This window comes from Sebastes fasciatus, chromosome 13, assembly GCF_043250625.1.
Source record: "Sebastes fasciatus isolate fSebFas1 chromosome 13, fSebFas1.pri, whole genome shotgun sequence".
NCBI classification, from domain to species: domain Eukaryota; kingdom Metazoa; phylum Chordata; class Actinopteri; order Perciformes; family Sebastidae; genus Sebastes; species Sebastes fasciatus.
The window spans coordinates 18,522,735-18,548,989 of NC_133807.1; the positions used below are offsets into that span (position 1 = coordinate 18,522,735).

A 26,255-nucleotide genomic window follows, 5' to 3' on the forward strand; every position below is an offset into this window, starting at 1 on the left:
ACTGGGAGCAATGCTGGTTGTGGAGTCTGACAGCTGCAGGAAGGAAAGACCTGTGACAGCGCTCCTTCACACACTTTGGGTGGAGCAACCTGTCGCTGAAGGAGCTCTCCAGTCCTGAGATGGTGTCCAGTCCAGTTTATTGTTCAGGTGACCACCCAGGTACTTGTAAGATGTCACCATCTCAATGTCCATTCCCTTACAGGGCACAGAACTATAGAGGTCAAAGGGGTCGGTGGACTCCTGGGCCAGAGCCTCTGTTTGAAGTGTTAACAATTTCTTGTTGGAAAGTAAATGTACTCTAAATCTCATACAAAGAGACACAAAATGACTGCAAATGATGCAAAACAACTAAAAAGACTCAAAACAAGTACAAGGAGACACAAGATGGTGTGAATACACCTCCCTATTCTGAGAACATGAATTTATTCACTGCAAAAGTGCCATTCAATATTGAGGTTTGGAAAAAAAAGCTGTCTGAATTGACAAGCTAACAGTAGTATCTTTTCATCTCAACAGTAATACTAGGGCTGTCAGAGTTAACGCGATAACGCTAAATCTTTTTAATAACACTAATTTCTTTAATGCATAAATGCAATAAATGCAGTACCTGTGAGGGTTTTGTGGACAATATTTGTCATAGTTCTGTGTTGTTAATTGATTTCCAGTAATAATATACATATATTTGCATAAAGCAAGCATATTTGCCCACTCCCATGTTGATAAGAGTATTAAATACTTGACAAATCTCCCTTTAAGGTTAATTTTGAATAGATAAAAAATGTGACTAATTTGCTATTAATCATGATTAATCACAGACAATCATGCGATTTATCACGATTAAATATTTTAATTGATTGACAGCCCTAGTAACTACATGTGTAAAATACTCTACAGTAACAAAATAATTAAAATAATTATATTAAATGTCAATGTCCAAATGAATGTCAAGTGGGATAACTATTTAAACTTCACTAAATGATCTAAATTAAATCAGTTCTCAATGAGCGTTAAAATGAACCCACAATGTGATTTGGTTCTAAGAAAACCAATAACAGAGACAGGAAAAACATCTGATAGCAGCACCACATACATGAGTAATTTATTTAAAAACAATGTACAGAAAACAAAGCCCCTGTTAAAATGATTTGATACCAAAGCCCTGGATGAAAAGATTGAATATAGACTGAGGGAAAACATGACTGCTGAGAGTGATCGTGATGGTTGTGAGTAATTTACTGCTGGACACAAATCATGTAAACAGCTCAAAGTCTATTCTCTTGGAGTTGTAGAACTGAGCTCCCTCCTGTTCGATCCTCTTGCAGTAAACACCAGTGCTGAAATAGCCTTCATCCACCCAACCCTGGAAAACAGACATTAAGAAGATTAAAAACCCACCTGGCCAGATTGAGGTTAGGAAGAACCAGCCTGCAGCCCAATAATCTAGTAAACATAATGGGATTTACTAACGAGTTTGCAGGTACATAAGTATGCAGGAGAAAGACAAAATAATTGGGTAAATTATCTCAGCCTGCAGCTCGGTTGGGAAGGATAAAGCAAGCTAGTTCTCCGTTCTCGGCTGAGATGGACGGCATAGCGCTGCGACACGTGTCTTTAGGTTTGTTTAAAGGCGTTCATTTCTAAGGATTCTGTTATTCTACAGTAGGGGTATTATTATTTGTTATTGAATAAAAAACATTTTCCAAAAGGTTTGATATGTTTTATGCATGTTTGTAATCCCGAGATATATAAACGAATATCCAAATCCCCAAATTGAAAGTCGAAAACCTACATGACGAGCGAATAATCGAAATAGTCGAATATTTGGGTCCGGCCCTAGTTATTGTGTGATTTTGGTGAATCCGAAATGAAGATCAAACACCTTTATAACACCAAATACACATAATAACACAAACTAAATATAGCGTATACTTAAACTGATTTTTTTATGTGTCTAAAATACGTTTTTCTGCTGCACCCGTCCACAGCACAATATTGCTTTGCTCCCGTGCTGGTACTCTTGTCTGTTTCTCCAAACTGGGAGTGAACTGACCGTCATCTACTGTAGGTAATATACTGACTATGGATAAGTACCTCATATAACCTCACTTCAAAACACCTGAGCTATCCCTTTAAGTTTGTGCGTGTGCTAGATTATACTTTAAAACAGACATAAACTTCTAATATGACGATAAGCATAAAAACCAGAACTGTGTCCCGATTCCATACTTGAAAACACCACAAACAAACAAAAGTGGTGTTCTAAGAATGTACTCTTTTATGGATTTATCTCAAAAGGAAACCATACATTACCACTGGTACACTGCATCACCTACAAACTCAAGAACTGCTTTTTGATTTTGACCTGGTGTAAGAGAATACCTGCATCTGCTGACTGGTGAAGGGGCCGAAAACCTCTGAATCATCCTTGTTTTCCCATTTGTACTCCCACATCACTTCATCGCTCACTGAGAAGAAAACAAAACTAAATTAAATAAAACAAGATATTTTGTAATGTATTTTGTATTTTATACAAGTAACACTAAGCAACCTTTTGTGTCGTCTTCCTCATCCTTTCTGCCTGTATTCGTCTCGTCAAATTTATCTGCGAACATGTCAAGTTCATCTTCTTCTTCATCACCATCACCTCCAGGTTTCTTCTCCACAGCTGGTCGCTTGCTGCTCATGCTCTTCATCAAATAGGCCAGTTTTTCATACGTTTGCTGATAGATTTCAAACATCCCAGATCCAACCAGTCTGTCAGCCAGTGCTGTGAGCTTGTCCAGCTTTTCTGTATCCCTTTTAGCCTCCTCTGTGGGTTTACTTTCTTCCCTCAGCTTTCCCTTCTTCCGTCCTCCAAGGCCTCCTAGCCGACGGAGCGCTTTGGCAACTGTCTCCCCGGGTAGCAACAGTTCGATCACAGCTTCAGTGAGCTGGTGCTGCGTGTAGGATGCCAGCGGGTCCTCTGCAGGCTCCATATCCTCCTCTTCTTCTTCTCCTTCATCGTTTTCTTGGTTTGCCTGCTTCTCTTCTCTCTTTTTCTCTTCCTCAGCCTCATCCTCATCACCGGCTCTGCGTTTCCGTTTGGCTCCAAGACCTTTCTTCTTTTGTTTGAAAGGCTGTTCTTTCACTCTCACCTGGAAGAAATAACTTATTATTATGATTGCAAATTGCTTGAAAAGTTTTCAGACATGAAGCAAAAGTCCCTTAAAAACAATTACCCAGTCAATGTTGTCAAGCCAGTTGTCTCTAATCTGTTCTTCCTTTTTGATGAAATAGTTTCCCTCAGAGTCAAAGTATCCTTCCTGCATCTCCTCATCCAGGTTGAAAGGTGTAATAGAAACTCCCTCGTCAAAGTCGATTGTTGCTCCCTCTTGGCCTGAAAACATAGTTAACATGGTCTCAGCTGACATAATTACGGCACTGGTATGTAGCAGAAATGGACAAAAATTTCCAGTGTCAAAGAATTCAGCCCCTTCTTGTTAAGAGCGACAACAATTTCTGAAACTGGTCCAATATTGAGAGAGAGCGCTGTAGACGGCAGCTGCTCACAGGTTGCAATATGGTGCTATTGGGCCAAGCTGGCACCATCATTTACGTCCACTAAAAGTGCTTTTTTTTGCCATGACATGGCTTTGATTGTTATTATAAGTGTCTGACATTATGGAAAGAGTCTCGCTCAAGGAGAAGTCTTGTTCTGAAATCTGGCGAGGTGTTGGAATAGTAGAATACATCCATGGTGGAAACGAGAGTGCCAGCCGGGCAGAGTTTGTTGTGTTGGAGTACAGAAAGCATAGCTTAGTGATATCTAAAAGATTTTCAATGACATGGCTGAATATTTAGATGATTTCGATATTGTGAATGAGTTCTTTGAATTCGATGGCTGCCCGTATTTATTTTAGTCAGAGTATGCGGGTATTCAGATTTCACAAAACGACTTCTCCTTGAGATTCGGACCCAATAACAAACAGACCAGATCAAGAGAAAGGAAAGAAAAATGTTTTATTTCTCTTTAGGGTCCTTTCCATAATGTTGTCAGGCACTTAAAATAACAATCTGAGCCTGTCAGTGTCAAAAACAAACACTTTTAGTGGACGTAACGTAACATTGACGCAGCTCACTTGCCCTCGCAGCTCATTTTGCGGCTGCCAGTTGCCAGTTACAGCGTTATCCTTCAATACTGGACCAATTTCAGAAATTTGTTCTCCCCATTAGTCATTTACACACCAGGTTGAAAAATACCACAGTTACTCTTTAATTCACATTCTCATTATGGTGAAAAATTGTAGATTTATACTTAGGAGGAACATACTGTATAAATATAAACTTAAAGGTGTATGTGCACTTTTGTATATTCAATAAGTGTGGCTATATATTGAGGTAATATGTCATATCAAAGTAAGTAAGACCACATCTCTGTCATCTATCACTTCAAAGTTACAGTTCAGATATTAAACAAGACATACCCTCCACGTCATCACTAGCCAGAATATCATATTTTTTGGTGCTTTTTGTGTCTTCCCCTTCGTCCTCTTCATCGCTATCAAGGGAATGTTTGCCCTTAAACCTGGAGCCTGGTCCGCTCACAGCCTCACAAGTCTGGTTCAACAGAAGAGGAAAGAAGAGAAAAATATCACATTATTATGCGGACAAGTTACGAACATCATTCCTAGAAACCACACAATTTTTGATGAAAGTGCTTTTAAATTTTCGTACCCATATCTTGGTGTCAGCTACAGAGACATTTCAAAGTAGTCAAAGCATGCATGATTTTAAAAACAGAATTAAGGACTATTTGAACACTGACTGTACTCGTCCTGGTATTGACTGACACTACCAACTTGATGCAATTTGCTGTTTTGTTTTTAAGTCTGTTATTTATGCCTTTATGTGCCTCTTTGTGTGAATCTTTTATGCTGCTGTCTTGGCCAGGACCCCCCTGAAAAAGAGATTTTAAATCTCAATGGGAACATCCTGGCTAAATAAATGTTAAATAAATAATACAATTATTATTTCACATTAAATGTAATGGAGGCATCCCTTTTCTTGCTAGATGTCCTGACAACACTGTCATCGATTTAGCTCTACAACAGTCCACCTGTCTGTGTGTTCATTTAGTCTGACAGCTAAAAAGTGCACTTCAGCATGTTTCAGTCTTAACTTAAGGTTTAGGTGCACCGAAAAGCCCCTATAAAAGGACAAGAAAGAAAGGTCCTGCACCTGTCTAAAGCATGCAACTACAACATTTTATAAACAGGCAAACACTGACATGATGACAAACTCCTTATAGACAATTTCACTTCAAGCTGAGCTTCAGAAGTCATTAGTGCAATATGTATAGTCATCACTGGACCAAAGGAAATCCAGTGGTGACTTGGATGCTCTTTGTTATTGTCTTATAAAACGTTATTTTTCCACCTGAGACCATTTAGTTGTTAAAATTATATGGTTGCAGTGTAGAACAGTACATTTACTCAAGTACTGTATTTAAGTACAAATTTGAGGTACTAGTATTTCCATTTTATGCAACTTTCTACTTCTTCTCCACTGCACCTCAGAGGTAAATATGACCCTCTTGTTTGGCTGCTCCTCCTCCAGCTCTAACGAACCATTGATCTATTAGATGTGTTGTTTGTAAACAATGCAGTCCAGGACTACTGATCCGTTACCTTCTTGTTTGGCTGCTCCTCCTCCAGCTCTAACTCTCCGTCTCCGTCCTCAAATGTTACTTTCCTCTTCGACATGATGCTACAGAAGACAAAGCAGTGACTTGTTTACTCCTCAGACGCAGCTACAACCTCGCTGAATGTGTTTATAACACTTTAACAGAGCAGATTGTTGCAACGTTGTGAATATATGAGCTCGTGTTAGCTGTGATGCTAATCATGTTAGCCAACAACAGCAGCATGCAGAACAAGTAAAGCTATTTATCACAGTTTAAACTCAAAGTAAAGGTGATATTACATTAAGTTAACTACTACAGTATAAACCTATATATTAGGCTGGTGTGGAAACTTACAAACAAGCTGAAGAAACAGATGTTTATCTGTAAAAGTGTTGAAACCTGCTGAAATAATTCAAACGACGTTCGTTTTCGTTTCTTCTTCGTTTCTTTTCTTCTTCTCTTAATGTGTGTGCTGGTTGGTGAACAGCGACGCTGCGCTTCACCGCCACCACCTGGTGAGGAGGAGTACAGCCTACACTCACCTTAGTGCAGGGGTCTGCAACCTTTACTATCAAAAGAGCCTTTTTAGGCAAAACAAAATATTAAAAAATCTGTCTGGAGCCGCAAAACATTTGATCATTGTGATGAAGGTAACACAGTTTATAGTCTAAGTATATAGTATATAGGTCTAATGCAGTGAGGGCCAAAGAGCAAATGTACGACGGAGTATTAGGGCCACATTGAGGGGAAAAACATCTGAGATTTACAGAATAAAGTCGTAATATTACGAGAAAAAAATAAAATTACACGTAGAATTAGTACTTTATAATTTTATGACTTTATTCTCATAATACTACGACTTTTTTCTCTTTAACTTCTGATTTTTTTTCATAATACTACGACTTTATTCTCGTAATATTATGACTTTATTCTCATAATATTAAGATTTTATTCTCGTAATATTATGATTTTTTCTCATAATATTATGACTTTATTCTCATAATACTACGACTTTTTTCTCTTTAACTTCTGACTTTATTCTCATAATACTATGACTTTATTCTCATAATATAACGACTTTATTCTCGTAATATTATGACTTTATTCTCGTAATATTACAATTTTATTCTCATAATATTATGACTTTATTCTCATAATACTACGACTTTATTTTCGTAATATTATGACTTTATTCTCATAATACTACGACTTTATTCTTGTAATATTATGACTTTATTTTCGTAATCTCAGATTTTTTTTCCCCCTCAATGTGGCCCTAATACTCCGTCGTACCATAGACCTACAACAATGACAAATAAAATTGAAAATGTAAACAGAAAACAATTATTAATTTCCACTAATTTTATTAAAAATCCACAGGGAGCCACTGGAGAGGGGCTAAAGAGCCGCATGTGGCTCCGGAGCCACATTGCAGGTGGCTGACCCCTGCCTTAGAGGAAGAACTCTTGAAATAAAAAATTTTAAAAAACACACACAATAAAAAAAATACTCCTTCACAAATACAAGTCATGCATTTGTAATTTTCTTTTAATAATATTATTAAATATTATTTCAAATTATTTTATAATAAAATAAAAGAAATGTTGTAGTTCTCAGTAGTCAGGCAGCAGACTGGCCCAAAAACAGCAGAGTCTAAGGCACCATACAAAAACAGAGACATGTTTTTATTGGTATTAGCTTACATTTATTACTGTTATTCTCATTGTAATTTATTAATAAATACAAATTGTAGTATTTGACTGTAGTTCTATTAATTCAGTATATTTGGAGTGGTCCTGGTTTTTAGTTTATTTCGGGAGACACTGACAGCTGATAAACCTGGTGGAAGATGTATTGAGATCTTTTATTTAAGTAAAAAAAAATACCACACTATAAAATACTCCATCACAAATACAAGAATTTGCTTGTCTGAAAATTGTAGCCTACTATCTCTGCTAGAATGTGACATACAATAAAGCTTCTGTGGTCATAACTCAAACCCAAAAGTCAAATCCCACAAGTCAAATTTGATATTTTAAGCAACGTTTTGGATAGTAGTTTATTTTTCATGCATATATAACACACACATACACACAAACCTGGTAGGCAGGAGCATATAGGAAAGTTAAATCATTAAAAAAAAGATATTGTGTTTAAATCTCAGTCTCAGGTGGTTGTGATTTGACTCAATGTTTGATTGGTTATAGTATAAAATATTGTATAGTATAAAGATGTTTCATGTTGTGAATTTAACACCTGATGACCAATGTAATGACTGAAATGCTGTATTTAAAATAAATAGATACTTAATGACAATCTGCAGGAATTCAACACTTTCTTTATCATGAATATCAGTTTTCGCCCTGAGGTTCGACCTTTGACCTTAAGTTGATTTTGGCTCCTGACTCAGACTGTGGAGGCGAGCTGCTGCACGCAACAAAGACCCTGTAAATCTCTTCACCTCGGACTCTTTTAGAGTTTGAATTCCTTGAGGATAAAAAGGATAAGTGTGAGTCAAAAATAGAAACAACAAGCAAAGAAATGTAGCCGCACATTTTCCAGAGGCCATGTAATGCCTGTCTTTTCTTTTCATTGATACGAAACATATTCTTAATATTTAGAGATTAACAAAGAGAGACCGATTCAGGCCTGACCTTTAAAAGCAAAGAAGAGAATTTGACACACCTGATATACACACCTGTCACGATTCCTCATATCTGAAAATAAGCAGCACATCTCCCTGGAGACTCATCTACCAAGGGACATCTGCTCTACACACACCAGAGATTAAAATAAAAACTCAAAAAAGAAACACAAAAGCAGAAGTGAGAGAGCTGAGGCAAATACATCTTCAACATCCAGCATCTCACTTCCAGGTAGCACTTCTTGTGAGCGGGCGGCTGCTCGGTTCGGCTGATCTCGGGGTGGACTCGAGCGTAGAGGAGAGAGAATATAATGTGTCAGGATTTAGTTACCAGGAAGTGGGTCGAGTTATTTATATTTCAACACTCGTCCTCTGGTACCCGAGGGAAAACCAGTGGTAGTAACCTGAAACTATAATGTTCAAACATTGTCTGCTTCTGGATGCATCGAACCGATAGAGAACAACTGGCTTCACGTTGAGGAACTCTGAGGACCGAAGAGAAGATCTGTACTATAATCATAATATAATAATGTAAATAATGTCTGTGTGGAAGTAAGGTGACCCTGTGAGGGATTCAACGCTGGCAGAGGTGAGTCTGAGTCACTGTTTTCTATTCTGTCACTGACTCACTGTACGACAACTAAGGAAGGAGAACGACACTTGTTTTTGTTGGTTTTAGATCAACTTTATTACTGTAATTGTCATTATAACTTATTCATAAATGCAATTTGACCGTATATTCTGTTAATTCAGTATATTTGGAGTAACAATGGTCCTAGTTTTTAGTGCATTTAGTGACACTGACAGTTGCTTTTAAACCTAAAGGATAATAATAATAATAATAATAATAATAATAATAATAATAATAATAATAATAATAATAATAATATAATAATAATAATTATCTACTGAATTGAATTCAATAGCAAAGTGAAACGTTATTGTGGTCCCTGTTTAAAATCAGGTTGCTTGATGATTTCAATCAATGTTTTGCTGATAAAACTCCTGGATTCAAACATTTCTGGAACATCCTTCACCGTACATCAGTTTTCAGTATAAATACCTCATGGTGGAAGCAGTACTCATTCTTTTACTTTTACTTCCCTCTGATGAAGTATTAAGTAGCATAAAATGGAAATACTCAAGTAAAGTAGAAGTACCTCAAAACCTACATGGACTGCTGAGGATATTAAAGATCTACAAAGTTGAACTTCATGGAAAAGTGATAACTTATTGTGGTTTGTAGTTCCAGTAAAATCATGTTGCTTGATGATTTTATGTTTTGCTGATAAAAAATAATGTATTTAATCATTTCTGGAACATGTTTTACTGATACATGTCATGCAGTTTTAAGTATTTTACATTCTGAATGTTCTTCAGGTGTTGTGATGAAGCTCCATCAGAAGATTTTGACCCATTACCTGTCATGCACCTCTCCGGTAGATAAAGAGGGATATCTCTATAAAAAGGTTTGGATAAACATAAAACACAACATGAAATAACTGAATCTTAAGTACTGCTTTCCATAAATGTAATAATGCTGCTTTACTTTGACATCTGTCTTCATATAGAAAGAGAGGACTGCCACCTACCAGCGGCGGTGGTTTGTCCTGAAGGCCAACCTGCTCTTCTACCAGGAGCGTCCAGCTGACCGCCACCTGCTGGGGGTCATCGTGCTGGAGGGGTGTGCGGTTCGCCGCTCAGAGTCTGACGGACAGTTTGCCTTCTCTCTGGTGTTTGAGGGGCCCGGGCTGAAAACCTACAGATTTGCAGCAGGAGATGGTCAGACTCACGAGAGCTGGGTGAAAGCGTTGCTGTCAGCCAGCCACTGTTACCTCTCGCTGCTGGTCAGAGACCTGGGGAGGCAGTATGAAGGTGGGTTCGGTTTACTGGTAACAATACAACATTTATAGAGACTCAAGTTTATAGGGCTTTTGTGCTTTTATTTAAAGGGACTGTTTGTAAGAATCAGAAATGCTTGTTAACAGCGACACCTGTGGCTGTTAATTCAACGAAAGTCAGCGTTGCGCTTGTGCTCGCTCTACATAGAAATGAACGAGCATCGCTCAAAACAGTGAGGCGTCACACGTCAGCCCAAACCACAATATCACTCTATATTTCACCTGCTTGGCAGTAATGTTAGCTGACCAGACGAAGGTCTCTCCATGAATCAATGCTGATCCTAGTGTTGGCTTTTCCTGCCTCAGCCTCCCGACCGCGGTCAGAGGGAACAGGGGAGACACCGGAGTTTTGGTTGGGGACGATAACGTTTCTCGCTGCGGAGCCCCGTCACTTCACAAGACACGGGAAACCTCTGTTGGTGTGGAGGAGCTGCAGCAGTTATTTCTGCACAAACGTCCACTATACGTTTACTAGATATTCTCAGAGCTAAACTAACTCTTCTGCAGTGTGTAGTGTGCACGCATAAACGTGAGAGTGGAGCGAAATAGCGAGAACGAGTGCGGTGTGAGAATGAAGTTAGGCAGGCAGAGGAGCAGCGGAGCAGAATACAGCAGACTCCGGCCATGGAGACCCTTGATTTATATGTGTAAGAAGTTACAAACAGTCCCTTTAATATCTTCTGTGTTGCTATTTTTCTTGGCTATTATTCTGGTGGACAGTTAGATGAGAAGCCAAACTATTCCATTGCAAATGGTGCCATATTATTAATAATGAGGAGCCTAAATGTTTGTTAATTTCCTGTATTCCATCTGCAGAAGCTAAACAGCAACAAGGCTCTGGTGAGTCCCGTCACAGCTCCTCCGTCGGGGCCCTCAAACAGTCCACCTCCAGCTTCTTCTTCCCTGTTCTGGGGCCGACAGCAGCGGTGGTCAGGGAGTCGAGAAGCTTCAGCGCCGGCACCGTTTTACAAGCACCGTCTATACCCACCAAAGTGGTGGCTAAAAAGTCTCCTAAACTGTGGCCCAGGAGAAACGCTCACGTCACACCTCTTAATGGACCGGCACCTCTGTACGGTGAATGGCCTCTGGTGGGTTTCGATCCACTTGAGGACTTCAGCAAACTTCATGATTATTATGGACAGGAAGTGAAGAAAGCGAGAGAGGAGTGGCTGAGGAGTCGACGAGCAGAAGAGGAACACGTCGATGGAGATCTCATCGACCTGGGCTGAAAGAAAACCTGACAGTTAGAGACTGTATATATTCATATATGGTAGAGACCTCTAAAGAGGAAGTGAGTCGTTCATGTGTGTTAAAAAGGAACTGAACTTTAAGTGTTGTGGGTTATTTAAGAACATGTAGTTTGAGGTCCAGACACCTGTAAACCTGCTAAATGTTCCTTTTTTCATATGACGAGTTTAGATAATTTCTCTGTTAGATTTGTATTACAGAAAGTTGTAATTTGCCTGAGCCAAGACGGCCTTAAAGTGTCCGTGGGTTGCAACAAAGAACAGGCAGGAATCTGCACACAAATGCAGCATTTTGACTAACGTTACTAAGGTCTCTGCTCTATTAAGTGTCTAAGTAAGCCGTGACAGCGCAACACTGAGCCAGTATACACAATAACAGGACCCTGAAACTGAAGCAGTCCCAATCATTATTGGGATTTTTGTACTGTGACATCTCATGTCGTCCATGAAAACAGCATATTCCTTATTTGTTCTCATGTGCTCTCTGCTAACTGGAACCTGCTGTTAACTGCATAACAGTTCCCCGAGCAGTGACTCACATGGTGCAACTAATGGGTTCATCCATGGCATAAAAAGACTGTATGAAGCAGTATAAAGCAAAGAGAATTATATATTTTTCATTGCATGAAAAAATGAAAATGATCTGTCGACCTAGGTCCGATGATACACAAACAAGACTTTCATATTCTAGTTCAGTTCATAAAGGTTTAAAATGTTTAAAAAAATGTTTTTATTATTAACACTTTTCCTGCTATGACGTCAAAATGTCCTCCATGAAAAAGGCCTTTCTCTCCTTGTTTGTTCTGCTAACTGGAATCTGCATACCTGCTGCTGATTGCATTGAAGATATATGTTTACTATTTCATTTTAAATTGTAACTATCCATGGTGTAGACAGGCTGTTTGATGCAGTATTAAGCAAAGAGTATTATATATTTTTCATTGCATGAAAAATAAAATCAGTCCGTTGACTTAAATGTCTCATAATCTGTTATACACAGCCATACATTTGTGATATAAAATATGATGCTGATACACAAAATACAATGAGAAACATTGCATTTTAAATTTAAGTCCAGACTGTGAAGTTTGATGAGTGTTTGGTGAATGTTTCTGTTAGAATCACAGGGAAATGATATGGAAACTAGAAGTGCACTCGGGAGCGCAGACCTCCGCCAAGGCAGCTGTACATCCCGTGGCGGAGGTAATAAGCATGAGACAGATATATTTGTCTCTTTTACTGTCATAGAGAAATGGGATCTTGTGTTTGAATATTTTCCTCAAAAAGCAAAGTTGCTACTAAAAACATTAACGATGACTGTTTTATTCAAGCGTCCCAATTAAGTTTACTGTAAACCATGACAGTATGACACTGCATCCGATTCGACTGTTATCAGGCCATTCAATAGACTTTATCAGTCGCTATAAGCACCATAGATGTGAGTTATTAGGGGCCTACTACACCTACTACGTTGTAAAAGTGAAAGTGAAACTTAAAAGCAACACGTTCTAACACGTTAATCTGAATGAAATGTCACATTTTGAAAACAAACAAAAAGGCTTCTTTAGGTTTAGGCAGCAAAACTACAACTTCACATCTTTAGGTTTAGACAACAAAAATACAACTTCTTTAGGTTTAGGCACTAAAACTACAACTTCTTTAGGTTTAGGCAACAAAACTACAACTTCTTTAGGTTTAGGCAACAAAAAAAACGCTGGTTAAGTAGGGAAAAACATTGTGTTTTGGGTAAAAATATCTACGAACACAGAAAGACAACTAGAAGTGCACTCGGAGAGCGTAGACCTCCGCCAATGCAGGTTTCATATACGTCACTGCCCCTTTCAGTAGTTCTTTCAGTAGAATCCTTCCCACAGTTATTTTATATTACCTTAAAGCTACTTTAAGAGGGAATTTGTGGAAAACGCAGAGAACACTGAAGCTTATGAAGTTAATTTGCTCTCCTTTAAATGGCAAAAAATAAATCATTGATCCTATGAAGCATCAGAGACACTATACAGTATGTATACTGTATATGACAGTTAGTGGAGGATGGTAACCAGCAGGGGGCGCTGCAGGCACATTGTGCTGCAGCTAAACACCTGATTTAGAGTGGAAGCAGTATGATTTAGTCAGAAACAGCAGTTATTTATAAAAGTATGCAAGAGACCAAAATAACGCAGCTGGAGTTAAAACTGACATTGAGTTATCCTCTCATTTACTTGGATCATTACAACATGTCTGACTGTAATGTCCATCAAATCCACTGAGTTAATTAAACAAAGCACCTGCTTATGAGACAAAACGTGTAAATTTAACAAGCGTTATAAATATACTCTTCATTCAGCCTCCTCCACGTTCAACGCCAGCAGACTGAAAAAAAAACAAAAGCTGACATCTGACCTATACTTCAGATTTACAGCCTGGTGATTCATGGGGCACAATGGAGTCAAATAACAAAACAGGGCAACCTGAGGCAGCTCAGACACCACAGTAAAACACTCTGTGACATGTGACATGTGACATGTGAGTTTGCTCGAGGTCGTCTTTCTCGACGAGCTGGGAGCTTCTCCACATTCCCGCCCTGCAGACAGACATACCAGTCACCTAAAAAGTGATAGATGGCCTCAGAGGAGCGTGGCAACTCGTGTCACGTTACAGCAAACACTCCCTTAGAATGCTCTCACATCTGTATGGAAACACTTCCTCACGTCAGCAGCCTGTAAACACATTGTTAATGCAGACTGTATGTGTTTTACTACTGCGTTGTTAAGTCAGCTGTGAAAAGTTTGAGATGTCAAAAGTTTATGCTCAATGATAACTGTGACTCATAACGTTTACAATTGAGTGGGACAAATCTTAATGCAATAAATGCAATATTTAAGAGTTTATAGAAAAAAGAGCTTTTACTCCTCTTTTTTTTAACTTATTTATTTATTAATCAAGACAGATTTGAAAAACATAATCAGAAGCATTCCTTGATGACGAGACTCAGATTTCTAACTTCAAAAATTAAATCAAAAGAAGAAAATGTAGGAAGAATTAAATAAAATAGTACAAAGTGTCTTCATGTTTCATAGAACAAATTTGCTTTATGCCTAATATCATTTAGAGTTTTGGTTATTATATTAAATAAATTAAAAAATTAAAAAATACATTTACAATAATAACAATTGTTTTACCTGGATAACAGTGCATACATAAAACAAATGAACAAAAACACTAGAGAAAAAAAGAAAGGTTTCATCTGATGTTTCATTATATGCCTACTGTTGCTGCTATGACCTTCTATTACAGTTTCATGTATATTACTTAAAATATCTTTACAAAACATCCATTTCATATTTCATTAATATTTATATATGTTGTTACTAGGGCTGTCATTCGATTTAATTATTGAATGAGTGAGTAATAATGATTGTCCATAGTTAATTGCGATTAATTGCACATTTTTATTTGTTCAAAATGTAACTTAAAGGGAGATTTGTCAAGTATTTAATACTTTTATCAATATGGGAGTGGGAAAATATGCTGTTTTATGCAAATGTATGTAAATATTTATTATTGGAAATCAATTAACAACACAAAACAATGACAAATATTGTCCAGAAACCCTCACAGGTACTGCATTTAGCATAAAACAATATGCTCAAATCATAACAAACTGAAGCCCAACAGGCAACAGCAGCCGTCAGTGTGCTGAATTTCCCAAAACTGCATGTGATTATCATAAAGTTGACATGTCTGTAAAGGGGAGACTTGTGGGTACCCATAGAACCCATTTTCATTCACATATCTTGAGGTCAGAGGTCAAAGGAACCCCCCACCAGTTTTTCCTCAACAAAATTTAGTGTAACTTTGGAGCGTTATTTAGCCTCCTTCGCGACAAGCTAGTATGAAGTGGTTAGTACCAATGGATTCCTTAGGTTTTCTTCACTCTAGCTGTAAAACTGGCCCCGCTACGACTTAAAAATCGCAAATTGCATTAATGCGTTAAAGAAATTAGTGACGTTAAAACAAAATTGTGTTAACGAGTTATTGCATTAACTTTGACAGCCCTATTCGTTAGTCAATTACCTTTACTTCATTTAAAGAGGGCCCATCTTTTCGTTCATATAAATTACTTTTTCCATTCTATATATGTCCTCTATTGTTTCCAGCCACTTGTTTACCTCTCCAACTTCTTGTTATTTGTTTGAGAGCTGCAATTCTCAGGATCCAAAAAATATATAATTCTTCCTTTTGTAGGTGTTTGGTAAAATGAGAATTAGGTAATGCAATTCCCCTTCTTTCTTTCTTTTGTTTTAGGACATTATGAAATTATTAACGATATCAAGTGCCGAACATACAGAATGCAAAATGTCTGCAAGGAATCTGACAAACAGCTGAAGAAGAACAGCTGAAGGTAGCCACAATAAGCTATACATTATTATCATATTGTTATAATATAACTTATTAAGGCAGGAAACAGTCAAACCCAGCTGGTAGCAGAAAAACTCAAACATGCTTTAAAATGTCATAATCATCTCTTGATCTATGCACCTCAATAGTCACTGAATATAATGATTCATATTTCCCTTAATTTGTTTAAACCTTGAATTAAGATTTTAGAGCACTGAATCATTCATGTAAAGGAGACTAAGGAGCAGAAGCAACATTATGGCCTGTTAAAGGTCATGTTCAGTTGTTTTACCCCTTAAAATTACAGCTTCCAATTAAAATGAACAGTTTAAGAGGCATTTTAAAGTTTAAATTTAAGGGGTTTTGTTTCATATTGAATGTAAAAGATAGTCTATCAGTCTAAACCTCTTCACAGTCAGAACATGTGCCGTGTGACATATTTCACTCTTGCAACGAGGTGTTGATGATCAAGTGAACCGGGGGTCAAAGGTCAACACAAGGGGAGGTTTGACAGCCAGCGTCGGCTCTGGATGTCCCGATAAAAGATGAACAAATGTCTGTCTGATCCAAATTACCGCACGAGTGGAAACCAGTAAAGGACAGAGACATGACTCATGATTGGAAACACAAACAATCGGGACCAGAGAGCCGAGACAGCGGCCAGAAACAAAGTCCCCCAATACAGAAGAAGATTAACAAAGTAGTTAATGAAATGACAACAGATTATCTCTGAGGTAAATCTGGATATAATTCCTGAAAGAAACTAATGAAGGAAAGCAGTTTGTTCTCAGGGATCAGCGCATTGGTAGACGGTCAAGTTTATTTAGCTATTTCTGTCTGCCTCAGCTGTCCCTTTTATGCTGTTCTGGGAATGTCTGCTGCCATCGCCCCTCCAAGTAATCCTGTATATATTTAAGGGGGAGGAATGCCGGGTAGAGAGGGGTGGTCGGGCGGGTTCAGGGGGCAAAAACAGGTGGGAAAGTGTTCATGACCGAGGCCAAACACAAAACACACAATTGATGAAAGCGCAGCCAGAGGTTAATGGTGCTTTCACTGTCTGGCATGCTGTTGTTTATTTAACGCTGACGATAAACCTCATCCTGTCCTCAAGAAAAAACATCCAAATAAACAAAACAGGAAACAGACACAAGAAACCAGATTTACATAAAACACTACTGAGTTAGAAAACATGATATGAGATGCTTTGACATTTGAGCAACTTCTGCTCATAATAAATATTTAAATATTTCCATTTTATGTGTCTTTATACTCCTACTCTCCTATTGGTTAATTGGTTAATACCAATTAGGTATATAAATGATATAAAATACAAAGCATTGTTAAAAATTGAACCAACTTTTGGGGGATTTTAATGGTTTCATTTAAATAATCTTTGAGTCCCAAAGAGGTCAAATTATTCAATGTTTCACATAAAAAAAGCAGCAATTAGAGAAAAGACTAAATATTTATCTTATGACCTTTAGGAGGGTATAAAGTATTTTAAACTAGCTCTGCCTCAATCAGCTGCAACAGGAAAATTATTTTTATACAGTATCAATGTAATAATGTTGTTTATATAATGCAGAACGAGTACTTTTGTTACTTTAAGTACATTTTTCTGATCATACTGTACTTTTACTTAAGTAGGAGTTTGAATGCAGGATATTAACTTGTAGTTTAGTATTTTTATATTGTTGTACTGTTACTTTTATTTAAGATCTGAGTACTTCCTCCACGACTGCTTCTATATGTCATATCACACAATGAAATGATGAATTGATGAATTGATATTTTATTTGGAGTATCTTCTAATTTAGGGTGTATTTATTGTTATTTTATTTATTTTTATCACTATTTTACAGTTATTTATTTTATTTTATATTTATTTTTTATTATTGCTTTTTGCCTCCTGGATTTATTGTCTTTTATTTATTTATGTGTCACAATAAAAAATAATGATATTAATTGACAACAATGTTAAAGATAATGATGAATATGAGTAGTATTATTATTTTTAGTTGATTAACAGGAAGTTAAAACTTTAATAGTTAATTATAATAATAGAATCTTGAAAGGTGAGATTGGTGGGTGGAAAATGTGGTTGTTTTTTTACAACTTTTTCAAGCAGTCACAACTAAAATTATTACAATACTTTATTGTCATTAATTAATTTAATACATTATGTCAAAGCCTCCAATTCATCATGAGAGAAAAGTAAAAAAAAAAATGAGGAAAGAATATATAAAGAAGCCCAGGAAGCAATAATGCAATAATGAGTATTACAGCATGTAATACATACGTATATACACATACACTTCTGTGTGAGCAAGCATATCCAAAGATATACACTAATTTTCTATTTATACCCCAGTTATTTTAATTATTTCTTCTTCCATGTTGGTTGTTGTGTGAAGAGATATTTTGATGAGATGATATTTCAGAAAGAGACAGATGTCTCTTCAGGCTTCATGTAATAGTACTTGGTACTACTTCCATCATGACTTCTATCAGATTTGACATTAGCATCATTTAGCAGCTTAAAATAAGCGAGCCGAGCTGTGCACATACAGGGTCAAAGCTGCATCAGTAGCTGAGCGTATAGAAAGCTTGTATCTCAGTCCGTAATATAGCAATGGACATCACAAACCAAAAATAAAGTCCCTCTGCAGGCCGATGGAGGTGAACACAGGGAGGGTGGAGAGACAGAGTCTAATGGTCCAACAAGCATCTAAGTCCCGAATGTCCTTATTAGTCCACGTGGGACTGCAGACCTGCAGCACTGTCCCTCAGCTATCAGGTTTACTTAATTCCAAGACTCCTGGGTCTATTTTTGATCTCCTGTAAGGTGATACGCCGCCCCGCCATTATGTCTCCTTCACTCTTGCCATCAGTTCATCCTTGACCATCCTCCCTCGCCCTCTCTCTCTTTTTTCATCCCCATCCAAACTTGAGGCTGTGGCTAAAGTTAGATTGGCCTGCGGAGGGGTATATAAGGCCCCGGGGATGTACGACTAACGCGGCTTCACACTATCTTCTCCTCCTTGACCAGCCAAACCTCCACTCATACCGTCTCAAGATGGTGAGTACCAGGTTTCCCACATCTCTGCACTCTTCTGGTGGAAATATCAAACCAACCCCATGGATTAACTATGATTTTTTATGCATTTTTTTTGTTTTTGTCGAAGTTTGAAATAATATTAACAAAGAAAGATGGGAGCGTATGTCATCACTTCCAGTAGATGGAGTGATTTTGGATATTTTTTGTGGATTTTTGGATGATTGCAGTTCTTGGTGATGCAGTTTTAACGATGCTTGGGTACTAACGTGTTGTTAAATTCTAGTTTTACATAAAGCACTTCAGATTGCATGCCAAACTCAAACAATCTCCAGGTTTAAATTAAGGAAAAGGACCAAAAAAACAAGCCAAATGCATCTCATATTGGTAGTCTATCTGTAACCTGGAGGTTTACGGGGTAACAACATAAATCTGAATGGTCATGACATGATTGATGGGACGAGAAAAAAGAAAAATGTTGTTCTGCCTTATCTCTAATTTTAGATTTTTGTAGTTTCACCCTTTTAGGCTTCTAACAGTTACTCAAATTAAAAAAAGAAAGAAGTTCATAGGAGATAATCCCTATTTTTGATGGATATATGCGGGTTTACATCGCTTAATCTTAAGGGGTCACAAGTCAAAAGGGTTGGGAACCACTAACTTAGTAGCATCACTGTAACTTTTAGCCAATAATGTAACTGACTTACTTGAAGATGTCACTTGTGTGTTTGTCCTCCAGTCCCCAAAGAAGGCAAAGAGGAGGCAGGCAGCAGGAGATGGCGGTTCCTCCAACGTGTTCTCCATGTTTGAGCAGAGCCAGATTCAGGAGTACAAAGAGGTGAGATTTTTCCGGCCACACAGCGACACTCCATCCCTACAGGAGCCCATTTTATCTACTGTATGAGCGTCATTCATGTCAGAAAGCATTAGTGTTACTTAGTTAATCGATGGATATATCATGTAGAGAGCCTGCTGGGATTTCAGTTCAATTTCTTGGACCAAAATTAGAGTTTGGTTATGCAGCTCTTGGATCCATTTTCAGAGCAGTTGCTGTTTTGCGTGCGCCCCCTCTTTTCCCCTGACAATTTAATAAGCACGGGAATGTCATTAGGAGGAGCTCTGAAGTTTCTGTCACCATCTGAAGCCCTCCACATTTTGTTCACCTCTGACCTCCTCCACCAGCTGTCACTCAGACGTCTTCTTAAGGCTGACGGCTGCGAGGCCGAGCAGAACTGGACCTCCGTCGGCGTATTGTAGTGCGGAACAGACTGTGAGGAGCGAGAGAGAGAGAAAGAATTAATCTCTTTTGATTTGATGAGAAGATAAAGAGCGTGAAGGGCGTGTGTTGGAGTACAGTGAGGTCAGGGAGATGATGTTTTATAAGGATGTTCTGCCAAGAGATTGGATGATGATGGTGTCGCTGTTTTCAATGCGTTGCCAAAGGATATATGTGCTGCGAATAGAGGAAACATGCCCCCTGCGATAAGTGATACGGGCATCTTGAGTGCCACATTGGGAATGTATGACACGATGATTAGGGTTGATCTTAGCACGTCGCACAGATGGAAAGATAGCAGCCGGGGGGGATGTGTTTTGTGTCTGTCAGAGCGAGAGGAGTTCAAGTTCAAGAGGTTAAGTTTCATAGTCGTAAGTTGGACATGATGAGCAGATGAGACAGCTGTTATCTTATGATACGTTCCTAAATTAACATGTAAGAAAAGACTCGGGGTTACCTCAAGCACCCCCAGCAGCCCCTCCTCACCCCCATCAGTCAGAGAGGACTCTTCGGGTGCAGCCTTTTTATTGCACAATATCCTCTAACAACATTTTTAAAGTGTCAAAGACACTCGCCAGCTGGACCAAGTGATGACAGAGGAGTCCCTAAAAGTGTAAAGAGGCCTCACCCCGTCTGTCCACACACAGCCCATCTCCCCGTCTGTCCTAACTAAAGTAGTAAAACACACTCTGCTTCTCTTCTTTAGGCTTTCACAATCATTGACCAGAACAGAGATGGTATCATCAGCAAAGATGACCTGAGGGACGTGCTGGCTTCAATGGGTGAGCGCTGGTGGTGGTGTTGGTGGTGGTGGGATAAATCTATGTAAATCTATGTGTGGGTGACGATGTGTTTCATGGTCTAATTCGATTTTTCTTTGGGGTTTTTCAGGTCAAATTAACACGAAAGCTGAGGAGCTGGACGCCATGATCAAGGAGGCCAGCGGTCCCATCAACTTCACCGTCTTCCTCACCATGTTCGGCGAGAAGCTGAAGGGTGGGCGTCTAGTTTTCACCAACTGTCTCTCCCAAATTTTACATTATTTACATTATACTGAAGTTGGCTAAAGCTCATTCAGTCAATCAATCAATCAATCAATCAACCAATCAAACTTGATTTGTACAGCACCTTTCATACAGGTTAGTGCAGTTCAAAGTGCTTCACAGATGATTGACAAGCCGGAAATAAGACAGAGCAAGTGTGGAACGTGAAAACAACAGAAAAGAACAACAATTTGATAATTTGAGACCAATGCATGCAAGTAAAATAATAAAAAGGTAATAAAATAGAATTAAAAGCTATAATAAAAGTAGCACTAGTAGTAAAACCATGTGAAGTAAAAACTAGATTAATAAAATAAAATAAAACAGAATAAAATTGTATAACCTAAATACAATAAAATAATTGATTAATAAAATAATAATAAATTAAGTGAATCAAATAGTAACCATTCTTAATCAAAGGCTCGCAGTGCCTAGTAGTGGTAGTACATCTACTCAAGTACTGTAATTAGGTACAATTTTGTAGTACTTGTACTTGAGTATTTCCATTTTCTGCTACTTTATACTTCTACTTTACTATGTTTCAGAGGGAAATATTGTACATTTTACTGTATTACTATATTTATTTACAGTATTAGTTACTTTTAATATTTTCTATACAAAACATATGATTAGTTTAATACATATGATGCATTGCTATAGATATATAGATATAATGATCCAACAATATAATAATATAACACTGATTCGGGCTACATTTTACTCATACTGGAGTAGTTTTATTGTATGGTATTGCAACTTTTACTTGAGTTTTGAATGCTTCTTCCACCCCTTTCAGTCGGTGTAAAATAGAGCTGCAATGATTAATTGATTAGTTGTCAACTATTAAATTAATCACCAACCATTTTTCATAATTGATTAATCTGTTTGAGTAATTTTTTAAGAACAAAAATCTAAATTCTTAAATGTGAATATTTTCTGGTTTCTTTACTCCTCTATGACAGTAAACTGAATATCTTTGAGTTGTGGACAAAATAAGAAATTTTTTTGGACGTCATCTTGGGCTTTGGGAAACACTGATCGACATTTTTCACCATTTTCTGACATTTTATAGACCAAACAACTAATCGATTATTTTGAGAAAATAATCAACAGATTAATCAACAGTGAAAATAATAGTTGGTTACAGCCCTAGTTTAAAGGTTAACTCACCTCTGTGTCTTGTCGTCACCAGGTGCTGACCCCGAGGACGTTATTGTTACCGCCTTCAAGGTCCTGGACCCCGAGGGTACTGGGGCCATCAAGAAGGAATTGTGAGCATCTAAAAAAATAAATGATTTTAATGTTCATGTCCAAATAGGATCAATTCTAATTTTGACTCCCACAATCTGCTCTTTCCAGCCTTGAGGAGCTCCTGACCACTCAGTGCGACAGGTTCACCAAGGAGGAGGTAATATCCCAGAATACTGCATGTTTCTGGCAGACTGGTCTCATTATTCAACATATCCTCAAGTGCTAATAGTCAGACAATCATCCACCTGGAACATATAGATTTGTTTTTATAAGTTTATTTAATGGGGAACTATTATGCGTTTGTGCAAGTATGCACCTGAAAATGAGCATTATAGGTCCTCTTTAAATATATTTTACAAAAGAAAGGAAAAACATAAACAAAGCATGGGATCCAAGTGGGGTATACATTACTTGGTCAACTACCTTTATGTCCATATTGTCCTTAGACTTATCCAGATCCAGATATGATAGTGTCTATGAAAGTGTCGTCATTGTTTGCAGATAAGATAATCAACTTCCCCCATTTCCTGGGAGGGTCTTCCCCCTTATTCCATAGGGAAAATGTCAGGCCGCGTTCCACATCGCATACTTTTTCTTTTTACTATTAGTACATACTGCAGCTGCCCTTACAAAGTACGTACTGTTGCATTCAGTATGCATACAATTGGGACGTACTACTTCGTCATAACATTGGGCCTTGAACTTTGACCCTTGGGCTCTCATGGCGCCTTCAAATGGTGCCTTGCATACTGTGAATGCGACCGGTTGTAGTAGGACATCCTGGTAATTTGGGCATACTGCATTTGACAAACTATGTATTGGGGCATAGTAAATATTTTTCTGGCATACTATATAGTAGGGTAGTATGGGTATTGAACGCACTTTTCCATCACGTGTGTCCCCTAAACAATTTTGTAAAGTAAGCTGCCTTTAAAGCGTGAACTTTCTTTAACAGTGAGGGGATTATTTGACCGATGGACCAGTATCTCTAGAACATGCTGCATTCCTTTAAAGAATATCCGTAAGATAGTAGCGCCATGCTGACCCTCGATTTCCTCCCCTCAGATCAAGAACATGTGGTCCGCCTTCCCCCCAGATGTTGCCGGCAACGTGGACTACAAGAACATCTGCTACGTCATCACTCACGGAGAGGAGAAGGAGGAGTAAAGAGAAAGCTAGAAGTCAAGAAAGACAGCAATCCCTTTGCTATTCTGCCTTCCTTCCCTGCCCTCTTCTTTCCTCCTCTTCCTCCTCGCCCACCTTCTGTGTGAACCCATGTGTTCAGCCGTTCATGGTCGAACCAAAGACTTGTCACACTGACACATGAGAGGACTGCTGCCCATGGGGTGTCTATGTTTGCTTATGGGGAATAGGGTTGATTTCCAATAAAATTATCCTGTAACATCATTTCCATCAACAAGATTTTCTCAAAAAACTTTTTTTTCTCCTTGCAACCATCTTCTGTCTTCTCACCTCTACATCTCTGTCTGCCCCGTCACTTCCACCTCTGAGGTGTTTGTGTGAATGAAAAGTGTCCCTCTGCTTCCCTCAGCATCTGAGGAGAAGACAGGTGTATTTACTACTGGGATATGAGGACCTCATTCCTGATTTTGAAGATGTCCTCCTGGGTGGAAAAGGTGAGAGGAGGGAGAGCATTTGCAGGTCAGAAAGGAAAAAGTTGCCTCCTTAAAGTGACGACAACTTTTTTCCTTGAAAAGTGTAAAAAAGAAAAAAAATACCTGAAGGAGGGGAGAGAAAGGGCCGAAAGAAAACATTCAAGTCTTCGATTTCTTTCCCTCCGCTCCTTCCTGCAACCATTAAATCATCTTTTTCTTTCCATAAGCTGGACTCTTCCTAACCTTTCCTCTGTAAAGAATAAAAGGGACAAACTGTGAATAAAATCTCCTTTTGTACAATAGTGTCTCTGTTCAGTGGCTCTGTGGGAAGAAACAAGTCTGGTGAAATAAATATAATATTTATAAGATAAGATAAGATAAGATAAGATATTCTTTTATTAGTCCCACAGTGGGGAAATTTGCAGTGTACAGCAGCAAAGGGGATAGTGCAAAAAACAAGATGCATCAGCTAAAACAGTAAAAAAAAAAGGGCTAAACAAAGTGTAACAAAATATGAACCATTGAAGGAAGTATATAGGAGCAGTATATATACAGTATTGGCAATAAACAGACTATTAACAAAATTGCACAAGTGGAAAATGATATTGCAAAGTGAGAATTAAATGAATGAATGAATGAATGAATGACTGAATGAATGAATGAAATTCCACCTGAAAATATCAGGTTATTGTCAGTTTTTTGGTGTGTAAGGGGTCTACTGGGAGCAGTGCTTTTTATTATATATTTATTAGAAATGTATTTATTTATTACATATATTATATATAATATAATAAAACAAAACCCCTCATGAATATACATTTAGTGACATCTAGTGGAGCATCTTTACACCTGCATGTACTATTAGGAGCCTAAAGAGTGCTCCGAGGATGACGTCATTTTGTAGTCCAACCCGGAAGTTAGCATCGCCCTGGTTCCCTTGACAACAAGCCAATGACGTTTTTTCTGTTGGGTTTTGGATTATTGCAGAAAATAAACTCTGTGACAAAACAAACGTTCATGATACTTACAAGTTTTGTTCAGAAAGATAATCTTCACAAATGAATCACTTTTATGGTTTTAGAAGTGTAAATCCAGTCGCTAGAAGTAAAAAGCTAACGTTAGGCTATAAACTAACGGTCGCGTGAGCGCGAGTATACACAGCGACGCTGTAACGGCTGACGTGATGACGTGTGACGTTTCTCATTTAGCCACTTGTTAGCAACCGCCTTTTTTAAGACACGTAAAAACTTTAAAATTCACAAGTGGGGTATTTACTTACGTATTTTATGTCGTAGAACACAATGTTAAAATATCTTCAGCTTGTGTTAACCACAGACCGTATTTCAGACATCTAACTAAAAACTAATTAAAAAAAACCCATTGACTTCTAGACGAGGGAACCGGAAGTGCTAAAATGCTAACTCATTTCCGGGTTTTATGACTCACTCTTTTTTGTGCTTTTCATTTTATTTGTTTATTTATTTTGCACAATTTAAGACTATACAACATAACAAAAAAAGTAAATGAATAATATAAAGTGCAGGAAGAGGCAAAAAGCCCACTGGGCTTATCTGAAGCCTCCACCTAGAGACAATATTAATATAAAGAAATAATATGACTACATAATAATGATAACAAACAATTTGGAGAAGATATATATAATAACAACAACAATAACAATACAGTAAATATTTCAAAAAAAGATAAGTGTGTGTGTGTGTGTGTGTGTGTGTGTTACGTGGAAGTGTATGGTTAGTGTTTGTGAGGAGGATATTGATTTAAATATCTAAATATAAAGAGTTCTGGGCAATTGTAACCAAACAACATTTTGAGTGGGAAAAAATAAAAAACATAAAAACAGATACATGGACAACATGGGGATAAGCAATTACAAGACAGCAATTAAATGACCCTTTAAGTGACTTTTGAAACATTTCACAGATGAACAGTTTATTGATAGATGTGAAAAGGTATTCCATAATTTAGTTCCCCTAAATCTTATCGAAAATTGACCTCTACTAATGAGGAATTTAGGAGGATGAAGATTTAGAGACTGACTGGGTTGAGTAAGAATGGACCTGAGAATTTGTTTTAAAATAGGTGAACTGCTCAGGAATATTCCCACCAGAAAGTAAAGCTGTAGCACCATGGATGTATGTGTA

At 37.8% G+C, this 26,255-nt stretch overlaps 3 protein-coding genes across 3 annotated transcripts; 2 read left to right on the forward strand and 1 right to left on the reverse strand.

Annotated features, from left to right (window-relative positions):
- Window positions 1-1,071: 1,071 nt before the first annotated feature.
- Window positions 1,072-6,171, reverse strand: cd2bp2 (CD2 (cytoplasmic tail) binding protein 2). Its single transcript, XM_074655965.1, has 7 exons — window positions 6,017-6,171; window positions 5,667-5,745; window positions 4,464-4,596; window positions 3,219-3,376; window positions 2,549-3,134; window positions 2,380-2,465; window positions 1,072-1,360 (listed from the first exon to the last, which is right to left on the reverse strand). The coding sequence occupies exons 2-7, from the start codon at window positions 5,739-5,741 to the stop codon at window positions 1,250-1,252; spliced, it is 1,149 nt and encodes a 382-aa protein (XP_074512066.1). The 5' UTR covers window positions 5,742-5,745; window positions 6,017-6,171; the 3' UTR covers window positions 1,072-1,249.
- Window positions 6,172-8,581: 2,410 nt separating this feature from the next.
- Window positions 8,582-12,430, forward strand: pheta2 (PH domain containing endocytic trafficking adaptor 2). Its single transcript, XM_074655966.1, has 4 exons — window positions 8,582-8,895; window positions 9,687-9,775; window positions 9,878-10,181; window positions 11,024-12,430. The coding sequence occupies exons 2-4, from the start codon at window positions 9,695-9,697 to the stop codon at window positions 11,434-11,436; spliced, it is 798 nt and encodes a 265-aa protein (XP_074512067.1). The 5' UTR covers window positions 8,582-8,895; window positions 9,687-9,694; the 3' UTR covers window positions 11,437-12,430.
- Window positions 12,431-18,789: 6,359 nt separating this feature from the next.
- Window positions 18,790-24,395, forward strand: mylpfa (myosin light chain, phosphorylatable, fast skeletal muscle a). Its single transcript, XM_074655967.1, has 7 exons — window positions 18,790-18,931; window positions 19,647-19,745; window positions 20,890-20,965; window positions 21,075-21,179; window positions 22,419-22,497; window positions 22,586-22,634; window positions 23,543-24,395. Exons 1-7 carry the CDS (start codon window positions 18,929-18,931, stop codon window positions 23,642-23,644), a joined length of 513 nt encoding a protein of 170 aa, XP_074512068.1. The 5' UTR covers window positions 18,790-18,928; the 3' UTR covers window positions 23,645-24,395.
- Window positions 24,396-26,255: the final 1,860 nt, after the last annotated feature.

Bases quoted from the DNA above. Each gene is read 5' to 3' on its own strand.
- mylpfa (XM_074655967.1), top strand. The intron at 20,966-21,074 runs GTGAGCGCTGGT...GGGGTTTTTCAG, and splicing joins GGACGTGCTGGCTTCAATGG to GTCAAATTAACACGAAAGCT. The intron at 22,498-22,585 runs GTGAGCATCTAA...TGCTCTTTCCAG, and splicing joins GGGGCCATCAAGAAGGAATT to CCTTGAGGAGCTCCTGACCA.
- pheta2 (XM_074655966.1), top strand. From the start codon at position 9,695: ATGAAGCTCCATCAGAAGATTTTGACCCATTACCTGTCATGCACCTCT. The intron at 9,776-9,877 runs GTTTGGATAAAC...GTCTTCATATAG, and splicing joins AGGGATATCTCTATAAAAAG to AAAGAGAGGACTGCCACCTA. The intron at 10,182-11,023 runs GTGGGTTCGGTT...TTCCATCTGCAG, and splicing joins CCTGGGGAGGCAGTATGAAG to AAGCTAAACAGCAACAAGGC.
- cd2bp2 (XM_074655965.1), bottom strand. From the start codon at position 5,741: ATGTCGAAGAGGAAAGTAACATTTGAGGACGGAGACGGAGAGTTAGAG. The intron at 4,597-5,666 runs GTAACGGATCAG...CTGTTGAACCAG, and splicing joins AGGAGCAGCCAAACAAGAAG to ACTTGTGAGGCTGTGAGCGG. The intron at 1,361-2,379 runs GTATTCTCTTAC...TCTGTTTTCCAG, and splicing joins TCACCAGTCAGCAGATGCAG to GGTTGGGTGGATGAAGGCTA.